A 17,479-nucleotide genomic window follows, 5' to 3' on the forward strand; every position below is an offset into this window, starting at 1 on the left:
TTTGCAAATTCTACCCTGGATGAATAAATATATGCAAAGGAAACAGACACTTTTAATATTTAAATTATAAAAAACACACTTGAAAATAAATTTTGGCACAAAACCATGCTCACAATTTCCTGGTGCACTGCAAGAGCATAATTGTAAAAAACTGTGCTACTTCTCTGAAGTACAATATCACTGAGCAATAAGATTTGAAAAATACCCCCGTGTGTATAATATTTTCTCACTTATTGACTGAAATGATTGGAAATACTATATATATATATTTTTTAATAATGTAACATTTTTACTCATGCTCATGGACACAAAAAAATGTGGATGCTCCTAAGGCTATTTCAAACCCTGAATGGTAGGTGTCTGTCATTGAGCCAGTACTCAGATTTTAAAATGGCCCAAAGACAGCCGTGTGGACAAATTGCAGCCTCAAAGAAGGATGCCCATTTCAGGCTGGACTGAAAATCAGGTGCTGGTGTTTTAACATGACTTTCCACTTTATATCTGAACTTTCTTATGTTTTTAAAAAATGCCACTAATCTATAATTCTTATGCAACAGAGCAAACCCATACAGTTTTAGAATATGGCAAATCCAAACTGAAATGGTCTCTTAAAGCCATCTGGCACCTTTGTCAGCAGGCAGAGTAGAAGGGCCAAGAATTTCTGAATGAATATGAATTAGAAGATCAGGGATAGATACTGCATGTTTGTCTGACTCCTTTTTTGCCTTAGAGTTGTTCAGTGGAGCATCAAATATGTGCTTAATCTCCTATATCAGGAGAGATTACTACTTTTCATGGTGCTTGTTACTATTTTCTTCTTGTTTTCCTTAATTATTTGGCATGAACTATAGTCCATCTTAAAACCATTACTTGACTGGGATTCCTTTCTTTCCATTTTGTTACTTCTGTGCTCCAGGGGATTTCCTTGAGGAAGCTAATATCTTTCCTAGGTTGCTGCAGTGACACAGGATCCAAGTTTCTTTGTTAAGAATTTCCATAGCTCATTCAGTCTCAGGCAACATTGGTACTGTTGGTTTATTTCCTCCCTTCCTAGCCACCTTTACTGTCTTGGGGTATTTATACTGAAGAAAAGCCTCCACGATGTTGATTTGGTTTGGCAACCTCTTTTTTTTTTTTTTGGGGGGGGGGGGGGGCGGGCTGGTTGTTTTATTTTTGTTTAGTTTTGTTACTGTGGTTTGTGTTGGGAAAGATGCTTTCTGTGTGGCTCATTGCATATATCCCCACTCTGCCAGTAATGATTATTATAACATTGATACTAGGAAAATTATTAGGAAAGCAAGCAGACAAATTAACATTACAATGGCTATGAGATATATTTTGTATGGTTGTCTAAAAGAAGATAAAGCCATTGAGATGGTCTTTACATTTATTGCCAAATATAATCAAAAAAATTATGGTGTGGCTGCAGCAGCATTTAGTCACATAATATTTTCAAAATGTGTAGGGAAAATAGGGAAGATATTTCCATTTTTCACAGAAGCTCTGTAATGTGAGGATGACAGTGCTTAAAAGTGCTGTTGGATTTCTCACAGAGCCTAGGAGTGGGTTGTAGAGTTTGTAGATGTGGGGAGTCTGTGCCTGTTCATTCTTCATTTCCTTTAAATGCTGTATGTACGACTCACTTTATGCTGCTGGCACTCTCTTGTTATGAATCTGAAGATCACATGTGTAACATGCAGACAGAAATAAATCCTGTAGGTAAAAGAAAGTAGAAATTGGCTAAAGATCAAAGGTTATCCTCATTCCACTCCTTCCTTCACTTTTATTATCCTGTCTAAATTCAGACTTTTGTAGAGAGGCTTTGTTTTTTTTCATGAAGAAAGGTTGAGCTTAAATGAGAGTTTAAGATTTTATTTGTTTTTCAACCCTGTATGTAATTTGAGCCATGGTGTAGTTACTTTGCTAGAATCAAAACCGCAGTTCTTAGAGGGTACAGATTGTGGAGTGGTTTAAGGAAACAATATTTCACCCTAAGTGTTCTGTGATCATCTGTAGATTAAGTGACAAGTAGATCTTTCTCTTTTTCTTTCTTCATTTTTTTATTATTCTCTTTCCTTTTTTTTTTCTCTTTTCCCTTTCCTTTTCCTTTTCCTTTTCTTCTTTTCTTTTTTTTCTTTTTCCTTCTCTTTCTCTTTTTGACAGAATAACTAAACTAAATCTGGTATCATTAAAGTTTCTATTCTAAAGACAGTTGTCTTCATGCTTAACAGAGTCCTAAGATATAAATTGAACTAATTGTGCATTTACTTGTTTGCCAGATCAAACCTTAAATTTGTCCTGGAAAGTTTCTTTGGAAAATATTATTGTAATGTTTGTATTTTTGAATATTTGGTGACTTTCTTCACTAGAACATGGAAAAAAAAGGTGGTGGATTTCCTGTCTTTAAAGAACCCCAGATTTTAGAAGGTATTTTCAAAGTGCTTTAAGACTATGAAATGCACTGGAATGAGTAGTGATGGCCATCAGTAGAGCAACTAAACCAGGCCATGTAGTACAGTTAAGAACATATGATGGATATTTAACTTCAGTAGTTTCAAAGCTTTACTTATAATTTCTCACTTAAAGGAGTGAGTAACAAAAACAAACAACAGCTGTTCTGGGAAACCAAGACAAAACTTGAAATATCTCTTCTCTCCAAATTAACATTTGTTCATGTAATTTGTTTTGTCATTAAAAGTCAAATTAATTATTTTTACTTGAATCGCAGATGAAAACTTTGTGGCAATATTTTTGTAGTTATAGAACACCATTGAAAACGGAGTACCATCAGATCTGACTGTGATGCAGAATTGCTTAGAATGTTGTGGAGCAGTAGTGAGCAACACTGGTAGAGATACACTGAAATTCTGGACAGTTTCATCTTATACCAAAACTTTGAATCAAAAAAATGATCCAGTTGTTAGTGTTGTTTCCAAAAACACTTACAAAATGGAGCTAAGATGTGATGTGTTTCCACTATTTTTTACTCCACAGCTGTATATTAGACACAAAGACCAAATACAAAGAAGCAAGCCATAAACAAAAAATTCATTATCTTGTTTGAAAAATAGAATTATTTTTAATTACAATATAATAGTTTAACTACAAACGTTATTTGTCATATAAATGCCATGACCGACCAGGGTGGTGTTATCTATATCTAAATAACATGGTTATATGTTACATTGATGTGCAAATGAGAAGAGAATCCAGAGTGGCAATGGTTAATGATGTTACAAACGGAGAGACAACCTCATGTTTCAACTAATCTCCAGCTATTAAGGATCAGCATGAAGGACATTATCTCACATCTGCCTCATACAAAATTCCATATACCTAACTCCAAAGCATCTGATGTGGGCCATAGTCAGAAACAGGATACTGGACTAAATACATCCCATGCACCCTGTGCAATATCTTTGAGCTTTCTACATTCTTACACAGCAGATGTGAAATATGCCAGTAATATCTGTTCTGCTTTAATTATTTGCACTACTGTATTTAAATAATAGGTTTTGGTCACCTAACCAAGCAATTGCTGAAGCTAGCGGATGGCCGTGTTGTGCTGGCACTGGAGGGAGGACATGACCTTACTGCCATCTGTGATGCATCTGAAGCCTGCATAAACGCCCTTTTAGGAAATGAGGTAAAACATAAATCATAATAGGTGGAGAGAATGATCCAAGTTTGCTGAAATTCCTATCTTTGATTTTCTTTTAGTAACAAAGGCAGCAGACCTTTTTTATTTGGGTATAAAAACCATGCAATTTGAACATGTCTCAGATGAGCTAAAAGCATGCTTTGGTTTGGATAAATATCTCTAAATAATATTATTATATAAATCCTTTAGTGTTTTCCTAAGTTATTCCCAGTTCTGAATAAGATTTAACACTTCAAAACTTGCATTTGGTGATGTTGTACTAAATAACAGGCTTGACTAACTAGCAGTCATTGGTGAGCATATCATTTATCAGGATCAGACCTTCCAACCATCATGGAAAAAAAAAAAAATCTTTTGCAAGGTATCTGATAATCTTAAGGATTGGATATTGCAAAGACTTTTTTTTTGTTTTTTTTTTGTTTTTTTTTTTCAGTATTTTGACACTGCTTCTGCTGGTGAGTAGAAGAAAAATAAATAAATCAGAGGCTCTTGAAATTGAAAAACATTAATAAAAAAGTATCCAAGACTTCAAAAAAAAAAATTAATTAGAAATGAAGATTCATGTTGGTCTGTATGCAGTTTAAATGGAATGTCCAATTTGTCCTTATCATACACTCTATATATTATGAAAAATGTTTTGAGAGTGGGCTGAAAGACTAACTAGACATGAGTACATACTATTTAAGTGAACAAGCGCAAGATAAGCACTCGTATTTGTGAAAATTGGTTCTGTTGTATGGAAAATATCTTTTCTCCTATAAACACAATGAAAAGGAAGATAAGCTTGCTGAAGGTGCACACAAAGTTATTTATGAAAGGACTTAAGTTTTTACCATAAACTGTGAATTTTGTGAGATCTTGTTATAAAGTTCAGTGTGTTACCATTTCTCCCCAGGGGAAATGGTAATAGCAAAATAATTTCACCAATCAAGTGTATTAGTGCTAAATTGCAAGCTAGTCTGCTCATTCCCTTCCATTTAAGTCTTCATACCTATGAGAATAATGTGAAGTAATGTATCTTCTGATGGAAATTGGATAGAAGGCTTTTCTAAATGTTCTTTTTAACCTTTACTTTTTATCTTTACGACCCATCAAGAAAAAAATATGCTTATTGTTTTTTACATTATACATAGAATGAATCTAGTGATAGCTTTCTCAACAGTATTCTCAGAAATATCCAGAAGTAGACATGTCTACACACAATCTTTCATCTGGGCTTTATCTACCGTTACCTTTGACAAGACCCATAAGAAGCGTTTTCCAGTCTATTGAAACTGATGCTCAGCTCAGTGCTAGTCCTTTTATTTAGGTGCTGAAATATGAAAACCTAGCTTGAAGCATTTGACAGTCTTAGTGAATGCAGTGTTGCCTTCCCAGTGAGTGTTTTCCAGGGCATTCATTTGTAGTCTGTCATGACTTTCCCTGTGGTAGTATCTTATGATGTCAGTGGCTTTTCGTAGCTTTTCTAAACACACTCCCTGAAATTTGCACCTTTATGGGACTAATGCTAATAATACAATGCTGATGATATGATGTATCTTACTCTGTGTAGATGCCTGGGTCCTCTATCCAGTTATGACCATTTGGTGGTGCTACCCATTTATGAAAAATGCCTTGTTTTGTTTTAACACTATATCACACCCAACTACCATTTCTGCTCTTAATGACCAGCCATTATGTGCAAGAATAAGGAATGGGATAAGTGGATTGGAATAGAAACTTTCTTCCATTTTCTTTTAGACTAAACAGGGGCTGGAAAATTAGATAATTTATGAATCTATCTGTTTGCAAAATATAACAAAGCAAATTTAAAGAGAGACAAAAATGTAGTAACAGATTGAAGACAAACGTAACCACACAGCGATTTATAATCCACTTATAAAAGAACAGGATCATTAATAACTTGAAACATCTCATGCAATAAGCATTATTCTCATGTGCTCTTACTCACAGCTGTGTCCTCAGGGACATGCATTAAATGGTCTGGTGCAGCAGAATTTCAAAGAGAAAATACGCTGTGGCTGCTAAGAAGACAAAAATACTCCAGAGAGGATGTCATTAAGAGTACTACCATAAGAAACTGATGTTTGCTTAAAAGAATAAGTAAAGGTGTTACCAAGGAGCAGACACTAATAAGGAAGTCTGATACCGAGTTAGCAGTTAGAAGTCAGCACGTCTGTTGACATCTGTAGATTTATGGCAATCTACACCACATGGCCTATAGCATATACACTGCTTGATTTCAGCATAGTATTCATGAACTTGCACAGCAAACTACAAGTGTATTGCTGCCAAGGGCAGGAAAAAAAATGGTTTTCTTCTAATAACCAATTATTGTAATTTGAGGATGCATTCTTCCTTGAATGCAATTCTTTACAGGTGATTAATAGGATAATTATGACTTATTATCTGCCCTTCAATTTTACAAATAATGCTGTATTCTAGTTTTAAAATGTTGGCAAGATGAACTTCAGTTTTTAAACACTACATATGTAATTGAACTCAAATTAAAAAGGTTGGGAAAGGCCTTTGTAAGGTACTCTGCAGTTTGTCAAATGTATTTATTCATGTGCTGAGGATTAGAATTCATAAACATTTTGCAGAGTTTTTTAAAACTTTTTTTTTTCTTTTTTTTTTCTTTTTTTTGCTTTTGTTGTTTTTGGCCAGGACTTGTCAATACAAGAATCCATGGCTTCGTATGTTCTATTACCAGCAGAATAACATACAAAAGAAAAAAAAAGAAAAAAAAAAAAAAAAGAATTAAATTAGCAGCAACTTCTAGGTTGCATGAGAGCTGGTCTGATATGTAGAGGTAACATCAAACTTAAAGGAATGCCTTCTTTTCTTAATTTGTATTAAGAAGGAAAACAGTTTGACACCCAAAATAGACATACTTTGCTCTTAGTTATATGTAGCCTATAGGACAGAGATCTGTTTAGCAAGATAACTTTTTACTCATCTCTTAACAAATGCAAGTAGAGTCACCAGGAAAAGAATACACTATCAAGTTAATCTTCTTTAAATAATTTGAGCATGGCACAGGAAATTCCTGCATGCAGTTGTTGATTTTGAAGACTAACCAAAAAACTATTAAAAGGTCTCTTTTTCTTGGAAGAGCTCAGAATTTAAATGAGCTATCAGCCCCATCTATGTGTGGTGAATACTTCTGAACTTCTCTGCAGAAGTACTTTTGAACAGCAATTTCAAAAGTGAACAGAAAGCCACATAGGATTGTAATCTCCTTTTTTTACTGATTGGAGGTACTTATATTAGTAATTGTTTATTTCTAAGCCCCAATATTATTCCCTAAACATAGGCACCCAGTCCCTTTTTAGATGCTGTAGGTTTACCTAGGACATTTGCACAGGACTGGTTGAAGTAACATAGAATGTAGAGGAGATCCACAACACTTGTTCGGTGTGGCAACATGAGATCAAGCAGAACACCCCATAGTATCTGAAATGGCTCCATTTGGTTTGGTTGTGTTTGGGCAGCTCATTACCCCCTTATAATGAAAAAAATAAAAATAAAATAGAAAATATAGAGATAAATGCAAAGATAAATTTTATAAAGACAAAATTTATTATTTAGAAATTATATATATATATATATTAAAGATCTGGAGATCTCAGATTTGTTGCCCTTATATCTGTGTACAAGCAGAAAATTTCCACGTCACATTGAGAAAAATCTATTTGACCATTTGCAGAGCTAATTAGGAGCACTGTAGGTTATCTTCTTGGAAGGAAATCTTCCCAAGAGGTGGGAAGAGATTAAGCAGCTGGATTCCCTTGAAATCCAAAATAAAAACATGGAAATCCTTCTGGAAGGTAAAAGGCAGGGTAAGCATAAGTTGCTTTTAAATGTTCCTGAGATTTCTGAACATGATTTTAAAGCTTCTCCATTAAAGGCGCATCTGTCAAAACAAAGGAAATGCTAGATTCAGATAATTAGAAAAGAGATATCTTTTATGCCTAAGCTTATTCTGAGTTATATTCTTGTGCTTAAAATTCAGTTCTCTCACTTATTAAGACAATCTTTAAACATTTCCGCAGTTTTTCACAGATAAGTTATATAATTTCAAGTACTTATCTTTGAAGCATATAAATATACATATCAAGTAAGAAATCAATTAAATGTATTTGTATTTTATTCCAAGAAATGTGTGAAAATGAGTTTCAATATTCAGATTTTCCCCCAGATCTATCCCTTTTTGTGACAGGTGGTAAGGCTGCTGTAAACGTGCAAATATAGGTTATGTTTTCTTTCATATATATTATGAAAGAATACATATATTTTGAAGAGGCACTACTGTGATTTGAAAAGCTGTCTGGGATATACTCTCCTTGAGTTCAGTGTCCTGAATCCTGCAGATTATTTCCAACATAACTACATTAACTTTGGGGTTCTTTGGCAACCAGAGAGAATGAGGAAGGATTCCTCCAAGCACAAAACTCTTCAGGTCAAAACCTAAGGATTTAGTTCTTCCTTCATGCAATCTCATGTCAAGAAGCCAGGTGGGGTATTTCCATGAGACGTAGAAGTCAGTCTGACATCCTGGGCCCTCTGATCTGTCTACAGGTTTGGTCAGAGTCTCTTAAGCTCTACAGGGTACAGCAGTTTTTCCTGTGGTCTATAACAAGTGATAATTGGTCACAGATGGGGTCATGTTCTCGTGTGCACAGAGGAAATGGTAAAGTGCAGTCCACAGTGTGCTCTGCCCAGCAGGACCCTGCAACAAAGGCACACGGGGGATGCATGTCTGCTCTCATTGACTGTGGCGGCCAAGGCTGAATTTGGCCCCAAGTGCAAAAACATTTTTAAGTGACTAAATTTAACATCTTCTAGTAAATATTCTCCTGGCTTGAATTTCAGTCTGAAGCAGAATTGACAAAACATTGTGATTGGTTGGCTCCCAGGCATGCTTAAAATCTTACACTGGACAATTTTCTTCAGAGTGTGAAGTATGTGCTTCTTTCTTGCAATCTGTTGAGTTGGCATTTAGGAGGGGATGGTAATTTAAGTGGAAAGCTTGTACTCTGCAGCTTTCCTGCCGATGATGAAAAGTTGGCATTTTTTCCTTTGTGGAATTCAGTGTGAATCTGGGGCTGCTTGCCAGCTAGGCAACAAACTCTGCCAAGAGGGCCTGGACTGCGTTAAAAAGGGGTTATTTGCCAGAACAGGTAAGCATTTCTCTCTCCAAAATGGAAATATTCATGTAAGTGAATATGGCCTGAGATCAGTTTAAAATTATATGGTAAACTTGGTCACAATCTTATATCCTTGTTCTTAATCTGATTCTAATACTAGAAAATAATTAACACTGAGTCTAAGCCACCAGTCAACTTCTGCTTGCATAAGCATGGAGCCCAGAAATTGGCCCCAAAATAGAAAATTAGATGGGAAAGGAAAGTGGAGTGAGGTACATGCCAGAGGTCAGCATGGTGGCATCAAAGTCAACAAAAAGAGCAGTACTACTCAGGAATCCGTTTGGCCAAGGGAGCAGAATATTACTCATTCAAATTTACATATTTCCAAGGCAAGGCATGCCTTAGTTTTCAAGAACAGGTAGTTGCTAATAACCCTTCAGACTTTTGAACCTATTTCGTAGGGAAAACTGTCATTTATGTTACAATACTGTAACTGTGGATCACAAAAATACCTGCCTAAAGTGTTATATAAAATCAGAAAGTGCATAAACTTTGAGAAGATCGCTAATATAAGAACATAGAGGACAAGAGGACCTGTGAGATCTTTGAGCTCAGTCCTCTGCAATCATGGCAAGACTCAGAACAACAAAGTCCAGTCTTTGCGCTGCTATGCTTCCCGCACAGTAAACCTGGGAAAGGGAGGTTGTAGCACTTCCCTCCACAGCCTAAGCATCCCTGTGAATCTCGCCTGCCTTCTCCCATTCTCCTGTGCCTGTCAGGACTCTCCATGCTCCTTACCACGCTGCAACAATCTTCCCTGAAGCTAATCTTGGTGCTTTAAAACATGACAGGGCTAAGACCATGCAGATACGGCTAGATACTCCTTCTCAGTACAGACTGCTGTAGTTTCAGATTCTCCCCACATTCCCAAGGATTGTTTCAGATCACCTCCTGGGTGAATGCAGTTTTGATCTTCATTTCCATCTTCAAATATCTGTTGATATGCCTCTGGCAGACTTTGGCGACCCAAGTGATTTTTGCCCATTTACATTGTTTTTCCTACTTTGAAAATGATTAGCAAATACAGTTTCTACTTTCATCTGCTTTCATCTGCTGCTTTGGGCACAAAAGCCCGATTCAGCCATGTAAAAGCTTTGAAAATATGACCCTTAGTGTCTGGTCCAAACTGTCTCTCCAGTGGTTTGGTTATTTCTGCACTGCTTGAGCTGGTTTTCCCTGAAAGATTTCTTTCCTAACAATGTATTTCCAGTGCTCTTTTCAGCTTCCATTCTGCTAGCCTCCAGGTTTAACAGACTTCATGATGTGAATGCCAATAAGTGTAGGAGGGAAGGTGATGGTGCCATATATGCCAGGTGTAGAGTAATTGCTTTTGTTCACTGTTGGGTCTAACTGTTGATATTTTCCAGGGTCACCGCTATGTCTGTTCTGTTCTATCCAACCAGTGTATAGCTGCCAGCAGAAATTGTACTTTCAAATGCAGACAGTCTCATTTCAAAGTGTATAGAAATATCTGCCATAAGCCACTGGCTTTATTTCTATAGTGTTTTTGTAACAGTACTTCATTTGGACTGAACACAATATATGATATAATAAACTTACTTGTGGAACCTGGTGTTTCCCTGATATGGAAGAGGATCCAAGTCCTGTCTGGTTATCCTTAAGGTTAATAGGCAGAATAGCTGTGGAGCAGAAGTTGAGTTTTGAATACGACATGAAAGTGTTGTGGAAAATTGAGTTAAGCAAATGATAAAATAAAACTATTATACTCATATCACCTACAGATCTGTTAGTAGAGCTATTAGATAGGATAATGATTGGAATAATAATTGTTGGACATTTGACCCTTTTTCATCTTCTCTTTGGTGATTCATCAGTGTATTCTGATTTCTGAAAACAGATTTGTCATTTCTAAATATTGGTCTGATACGTCTAGATATGCAAATGCATTCTACATGTTAAACGATTTACTTCTGTACTGATGAACAGAGGTGTAATCGATATATTAAGAAAAATCAAGACAATTTTTTGGATCCTGAAAGAATCTGTGAAGAAGGAAAAAAAATCCTTTTAATAGGAAATATCTTCTAGCTATGTCTACATTGCTTGCTCCTAGCTTGCTATTTAGTACAAGAGATCTGCAGAAAGAATCTCAAGGTGCTCAAAGAGAAAAGCAAGACACAGATTTGAAATCTTTCATTTTGGCCATTTCATACCTTGTACTCCAGCATTGTTTATACTTTTACAGCCTGGAACTATTAATTCCTTTCAGGGAGTGAATTGATCATGAAGACCTTAGGAATTGGGAAATTGTCAAAATAGAACCTTAGGGTACTCTAATTGCTCTTCTGTGTTCCTACACCCAGTACAACCAAACAGAACTTCAGGACTTTTTCATTTTCTGGGCCAAATGATAGATTGCTTTAAAAAGAAGCTAGCAAGTGATAAAAGCAAGTGCTGTTTACCTACGTAACTCAAGGTATGGATTATTAAGAAAACAGTCTTTATTCTAAAATCTGTGAAGCTTGAGCTGTTGGTGGACATTTTCATAAATGCACAGTTTTACCTCAGAAACTTGCAAGTAATCAAATAGAGTTATCTATGGAGATCGTGAAATGTAAATGTTTCTGTAAATCTGATTTTTATTGTAATTGCTCTCTTGGTTCTAATCCATGAAACCTATTAGATAGCAACAATCTTCCTTTGCAGTCTGGCCTTCTCAGTAACTGAGTAGAGCTGGGACCAAGTCAGATTCTACCAGCACTTCTCTGCGTACTTCCTCACTGCACAGAATGGAGTGATTTATGCTATTTGAAAACAAAACATAGTGCTATTGTTTCTAGCCACAAGGAAATCTTCCAGCTGCAATCCCATATGGGATTCTAAGGAAATAATGGCATGAACAGGCCTATTCATTTTAGTACTGAGACACCAAAAGTCTGGTGATATTTGCTATGTCTTTATCACTGACAGGCATTCACTGCTGATCATACTGGTAGGATCCAAAAAGTTCTGGGATTTGTAGCTGAGCTTGCTTAAAATAGCACCACTATCTACTCTGCAGTTGCTTCTTACTTTGTGTGCTTGGATCAAAGCTGTTTTTATCTAGTTGGTGGGTAGCAATGCAGCGGTAGCAACCCCGAGGACAATATGTGATGGCTACTGAAGTATTTACTTCACAGGGGAAGCTGCTTGGGTGGGCTTCACTTGACCTAGTTTAAAGTAGACCCAGGAATGCTTAATAAAGGAGTTTTGTCTGCAGTACAGATGTCTCCTATCAATGATGGTTGAACTTCCTTAGCTTTAGAGAAAAGAGATTGATGTTGATATTACTCTTGTTCACCTTGACATTGTTGGCACTCCTGACTCTGCAGAAAGCACACCTCCACCACCAGCAGCCTGTGTGGGGAAGGGGTAAAGTTGGCTGATCTCTAAGCACAGATCAAGGAAAACTTAGTTGTTTGAAGATTTAGTACAAGAAGGGGCATTTAGCCTAACCTATGCTTAAGCCTTTTTCTAGGAGAAAATATATGGACAAAAACCACAAGTAGATGAATTTCAAAATAGAGTTGTTTTTCACTTGGTTGTCATTCTCATGAATTGATAGGATATAGTAATTTCTGATTATAATAATAGTAAATACTATCATATGTTTATCTTTTGAAAATCTGAAATCTGAATTACGACTAATCCATGTCCTATGAACTGAAGAAAAGTACATTATGTCCCTGTCTACTGAAGTATCACAGTAAAATGGAGAAGTACTGTTATCTCTAGATCACAAATGAGGATTTAAACTGAGTTGGCAATTGTTATGGAAAATGTTAAAAAGGCGGACATATCAAAAGTGTCCAGGGACACTTTTTAAGATATTTAGGTACCTAATTTTCCTCCATGGGAAGTGGTGAAGGATGGCTCATATTCATTGCAGGGAATAAATAATTATGTGTAGTATCTCAACACATCTTTCTGCTAATTTATTATGATGCAGCCCCAAGCAAAGAATACAAAATTAAAATTGGCTAACCAAAATGCAGTTGGTTCTAAAAAAAACTTAGAGAACTCTTACTGCTGATCTGCGTAACCATTTTTATATACTACCTTATTTGAAATTAATGCAAAGCTAGTAAAAACAGCTGTTTTATGTTTTTCTTCTATAAATCTTAAATGTATAAGATGGTTAGATGCAATAACACTAGAAAAATGAAGATAATAGAGTGCACACTTCAGTTCCAGTATGGCTTCAGTAAGGTTTTATTTGGAGTACCCAGCTGCGTATACAGACGCAGTGGAATTTGGTTTGTGAGGAACCTACAAAAATTACACAAATAACTAGCATTTTTTTAATGAATAATACACAGACATGCACCTGCTTCAGAGACTCGATAGATTAGTCTTGCAGCCAATAGAAAAGCCCCTTGGAATTCAATTACATGGCTGAAAAATAGAAAACAAAATCATGGCTATACTTTTAGAACTCTAACCAACAAAATGTTAGCAGTTCCTGGGCTGAGCTTTTCCTGAGGATTAGATTGTTTCAGTTTGTTTTACTTCCCTGTGTCTTATTGAATATTTATATTATTCTATTCTATTCTTGCAGCTGGAGCCTCTCCCGGAAGATATTGTGCACCAAATCCCCAATAAGAATGCAATAGCTTCTTTAAAAAAGACCACTGAAATTCAAAGTATGTTTCTCAGTTTGGGTTGTTGGGTTTGGGGTATTTGTTTGTTATTAATTAATGTCATAGAAATTAAACTGCGTTTCACAGAAAACAGCAGGCAAGCTTTTTATGTATAAATCCACATGCTGTGTCTAGTATGTGTATATGTACATATATATACACACTTTTGTTTCTTTGCCATCTCTTTGTTTGTGCTATGTATTTATCTCTGAAGGATTAAGCCACTTTAATTATTTAGAGATTTCTGATGCTTGAATATTCCCAAATCTCTCCATTCCAGATCAGTTTAAATGAAATAGCTGTTTGTCACTGAGGGACAGGAACAGACAGGTAAATCAGAACTCTAAAAAATATTTTTTTCAGTCTGAGTAGTCCTTTACAAGCACTTTAAGGTGTAGAAGAATTTGAAATAAAATGTAAAAACTCAAAATGGGCACTGATCCCTGGAACAATGGTGACAAATATGTTGTGATTTTATCCTATTTATAGTGCAGGCAATACTTTGCTTCGCTTGTGTGCCTTACTTCCAATCCTTTATTAACCAGAACGCATTGGGGCATTTGCTCTGCCCTCACAGAAAATTTTTCACTTTGCCATCAGTTGCCTTAATACATCCCTTCATTTCTCTACTCTTCTGCTCTGTGCCATTTTACCAAGGCAGCAGGAGCTTCCTGACTTCTACTGTTTGCTGGATCCTTAGCAAAAAAAAAAAAAAAAAAAAAAGGATAACAAATGTTTTTATTATGTTAGGTTAATCACAAATAATTGGGAGTCATCTCTATAAAATAACAGCAGCTTTTACGTTATGCATTATCCACTGATAATGCAGTACTTTTCAATCTGACATTAGTAAAGAGATTATGAAAATTTATTGTAGGTGTATAATTTATCCTTCATATCCAGTAGTTACCCAAATATGTACATACTCTAAGTAAATAAGCAGTATATGATAAATCTCAGTATGTTATTTTTGCTGAGTGGTATGTCCTAGGATAGCTTATGAGGTAGTGTCTTTCTTAAAGTTCTCTGTTAATTACCTGGTAAGAGTCAGCAGTGTAAGAAAATTTAAATCCTGTGCAAGATAGTATTGATTTACAAATGATAATAAGGACTGAAAGCTACACACAAGGCACCAGAGATCTTAAAGACAGCAGGAAAGAATATCTAAATCTGTTTGGAATTTAATGTATGTATTAAATGTAATACATGTTTAAATGTAATACAGGTACTTAATGAAAAATGAATCTGAAACAGACAAAAAGTGGAGATGAAAAAATAAATAATACTGGATCCAGAAAGGCATAGTGTTTTACCAGAAATGCTTACACATCAATGATGGCCATTTAGAGAGAAGGAAGAGACTTAGGAACAAGGATATGTTGTGTGTCTCAAAACACAGTCCAAAGCTCTGCAGAGTGGCTTTCTTTTGCTTGTTCAGAGCAAACTTTTGTTTGAGCAGACCCAGTACAGCCATGGCAGTCCATTGAACTTCTGTAACCTATGCCAGGCTGCTCAGGGTTTGGAGTTATTTGTACATAATATTTTTGTTTGTTTCCTTGTCTGTTTGATTTTCGGTCATTTTGTTGTTGCTGTTGTTGTTTGTTTCCCATCTATTACCTAAAAAGTTGTGTGAGCATCATTTTGTCTGGAGAGAGGCCAAGTATTAGAAAGGAATATGTGTGGATGAAGGAAAGGAATACTGAGGAAGTTTAATAAGTTTTATGCAGGACACATAATTAGATGGAATTCAGAGAAGTACATGTTGAATGTTACAGAGTTACGCAGGCTGAAAGTGGTGGAGGTGGAGGAGCACCTACAAAGATGTTGAGAAAGCCTGCTTTTTCTAGATGATTGCATGTGTCTTGGGCCTATTTCTGTGATCCAACTTTGATAATGAATATAAGCAACATTTTAGACAAAAAAAAAAAAAAAAGAGTCCCTCCTTCATGTTTGTTTCAAAAAATATTGAAGATGCAATACTTAGACAATGAAAGGAATCTTTTTTTTTTTTTTTTTTTTTGGAGGTGGAATGGAATTTATGTAAATGTTTTGTTTGTGACAGTGATCTAAAGCTCTTTTGGAAATGTAATACATTTGGAAGTAGTAGTTCCTAAACCCCATGTAATATGGTATTTCTAAACAATCCTGTTCATTAGCTTTAATACAACCCCCAAAACAATTATTTTCAAGCAAGCCATGGTACAGCATGTCCAAAGCTATTGGTGAAAGGCAATTACAAATGCCTGTAACCAGGACAGAATCCTTCACTTTTATTATTTCCTGGTTTCCAGTGCTTCTACAAATCTTTGAGGTGGACTTAAGCACATATTCATGCTGAAAGCCAAAGCATATCTAGAAGACTGATTTGGTTTCACTGTTACTTCTTGCAAACAGTCATTGCTCTTCAAGTTTTGTATGAATGAAACCAGTGGCACGCTCCCTTCTTTTCCCTGTACTCCACAATGTTATCAATGAATGTAACAGGACTGGTAGAAATCAACATCCCAGCATAGTACAGTGGAAACAGCATCTTCAATGTAAGCAGTTTGAGGTAGATGTGTCTCCTTTAAGCTCATCAAATTGTCAATCCACAGCATACTTAGGGTTCCTAAAAAAGCTCTTTTGCAGCTGCGATTGCCTCTCTGTTCCACGAGACTTTGCCTGCAAATCTTTGGTTGAAAACATATTCAAGCACTGTGTGCTTTATGCACATTATATATTTGTTGTTCTTGGTTAAGGAAAGCTTGCAAAGTGGTTCTGCTTACCACAGGGGTGCATAAGCTTTCTGATTTTAAAGAAAAATCTACCGGTGCTTTTTCACCAGCATCAGAAAGCCCTGCACAAGGTACCTGCTACTACCTGGATGCTATTCCTAATTGGAACTGCTTTAAAATTTCCTCCCACAAACCACAAACAGCTTGCCATGTAGTCCCCTTCTCCAGAACCCTCCACTGCAGCATAGGTGCTGCCACCTGTTTCCTGGCCAGACTCTGCTACCCCTCGCTATTGCTGAAATGCCTCTGTAACACAATTCGCAGTGCAGGGAAACAAGAAAAATCACTGATCACTTGGGAGTGAAGGGCAGTTAAATGGGCACAGAGAGCCTGCTAATATGCTTGAATTGGCCCTGAGTTTTAGTGTTACAAGAAAGCCCGGATTCAGGGGGCAGCTGGTGTGTGAGCCTGTGTGTGAATGAACGAATGTGATGCAGCAATCCTCACTGATGCTGTTTTATTGTTGCTGCAGGAGAGCAGCACAGTGGTAGCTGGTTACTAATATTTTATTTTATGAATAAGAGCCCTTGAAAACTCCAGCAGTGAACATGGGTTCATTTCTTTTATAGGCAAGAGGGGGTATTATTCCCATGCCAACAGATTTGATTTTCTTGCACATCTGTTTCTGCAACAAAAACCCCACCCACTCTGTGAACATTTAGCTCATAAATTATAGGGTTTGAATTGGGTGTATATTGCAAAGACTGACTTTTGCACATATGATCTGTGAGAACATTGTGGAATGCCCATATAAATTTTTGTTTGTTTTTAGTGTATTTTTTAATGAATAGAGAATATGGTCTCTGAGCACAGTAATAATAGAGAATATTTTTGTCTTGTTTTTATAAAATTTGCCAGGCTCCAATCACTGAGCCTATTGCTATGTACATAACTTTTTAGCTGTGTCTTTCATGCTTTTGGAGCAAAGCCAACCTTCTAACACTTAATCTCAACTTTGTAGGATACTTAATACACTTTACATTTTATCCCCAGAAGGTCCCTGTTATTTAAAGATTCTGCTAACTACTCAAACGTGCACACTATTAGAGTTCAAAGAAACACTCTGGCCATGCTCGCTGGTTGTTCTTGCAGATTGACTTGGGCTTTCATCTTGCAATGATATTTTTGAATAAAGACATTTTCAGGCCTTATTGACAGCTGCTTTCTCACTGGAGGGAAAAGTTCATCTTTGGA

At 36.2% G+C, this 17,479-nt stretch overlaps 1 protein-coding gene across 12 annotated transcripts in view; it reads left to right on the top strand.

Annotated features, from left to right (window-relative positions):
• HDAC9 (histone deacetylase 9) overlaps positions 1 to 17,479 on the top strand; it is a 489,684-nt gene that overhangs the window by 457,626 nt on the left and 14,579 nt on the right. For 11 of the 12 annotated variants that reach the window (XM_035316621.1, XM_035316620.1, XM_035316616.1 and 8 more), the window contains 2 exons: positions 3,513 to 3,646; positions 13,430 to 13,514. In XM_035316621.1, the coding sequence (XP_035172512.1) occupies positions 3,513 to 3,646; positions 13,430 to 13,514 (219 nt within the window). The remainder of the gene's footprint in view (positions 1 to 3,512; positions 3,647 to 13,429; positions 13,515 to 17,479) is intronic. The other variant, XM_035316626.1, reaches the window with a different exon arrangement.

This window comes from Oxyura jamaicensis, chromosome 2, assembly GCF_011077185.1.
Source record: "Oxyura jamaicensis isolate SHBP4307 breed ruddy duck chromosome 2, BPBGC_Ojam_1.0, whole genome shotgun sequence".
In the NCBI taxonomy this organism is placed as follows: domain Eukaryota; kingdom Metazoa; phylum Chordata; class Aves; order Anseriformes; family Anatidae; genus Oxyura; species Oxyura jamaicensis.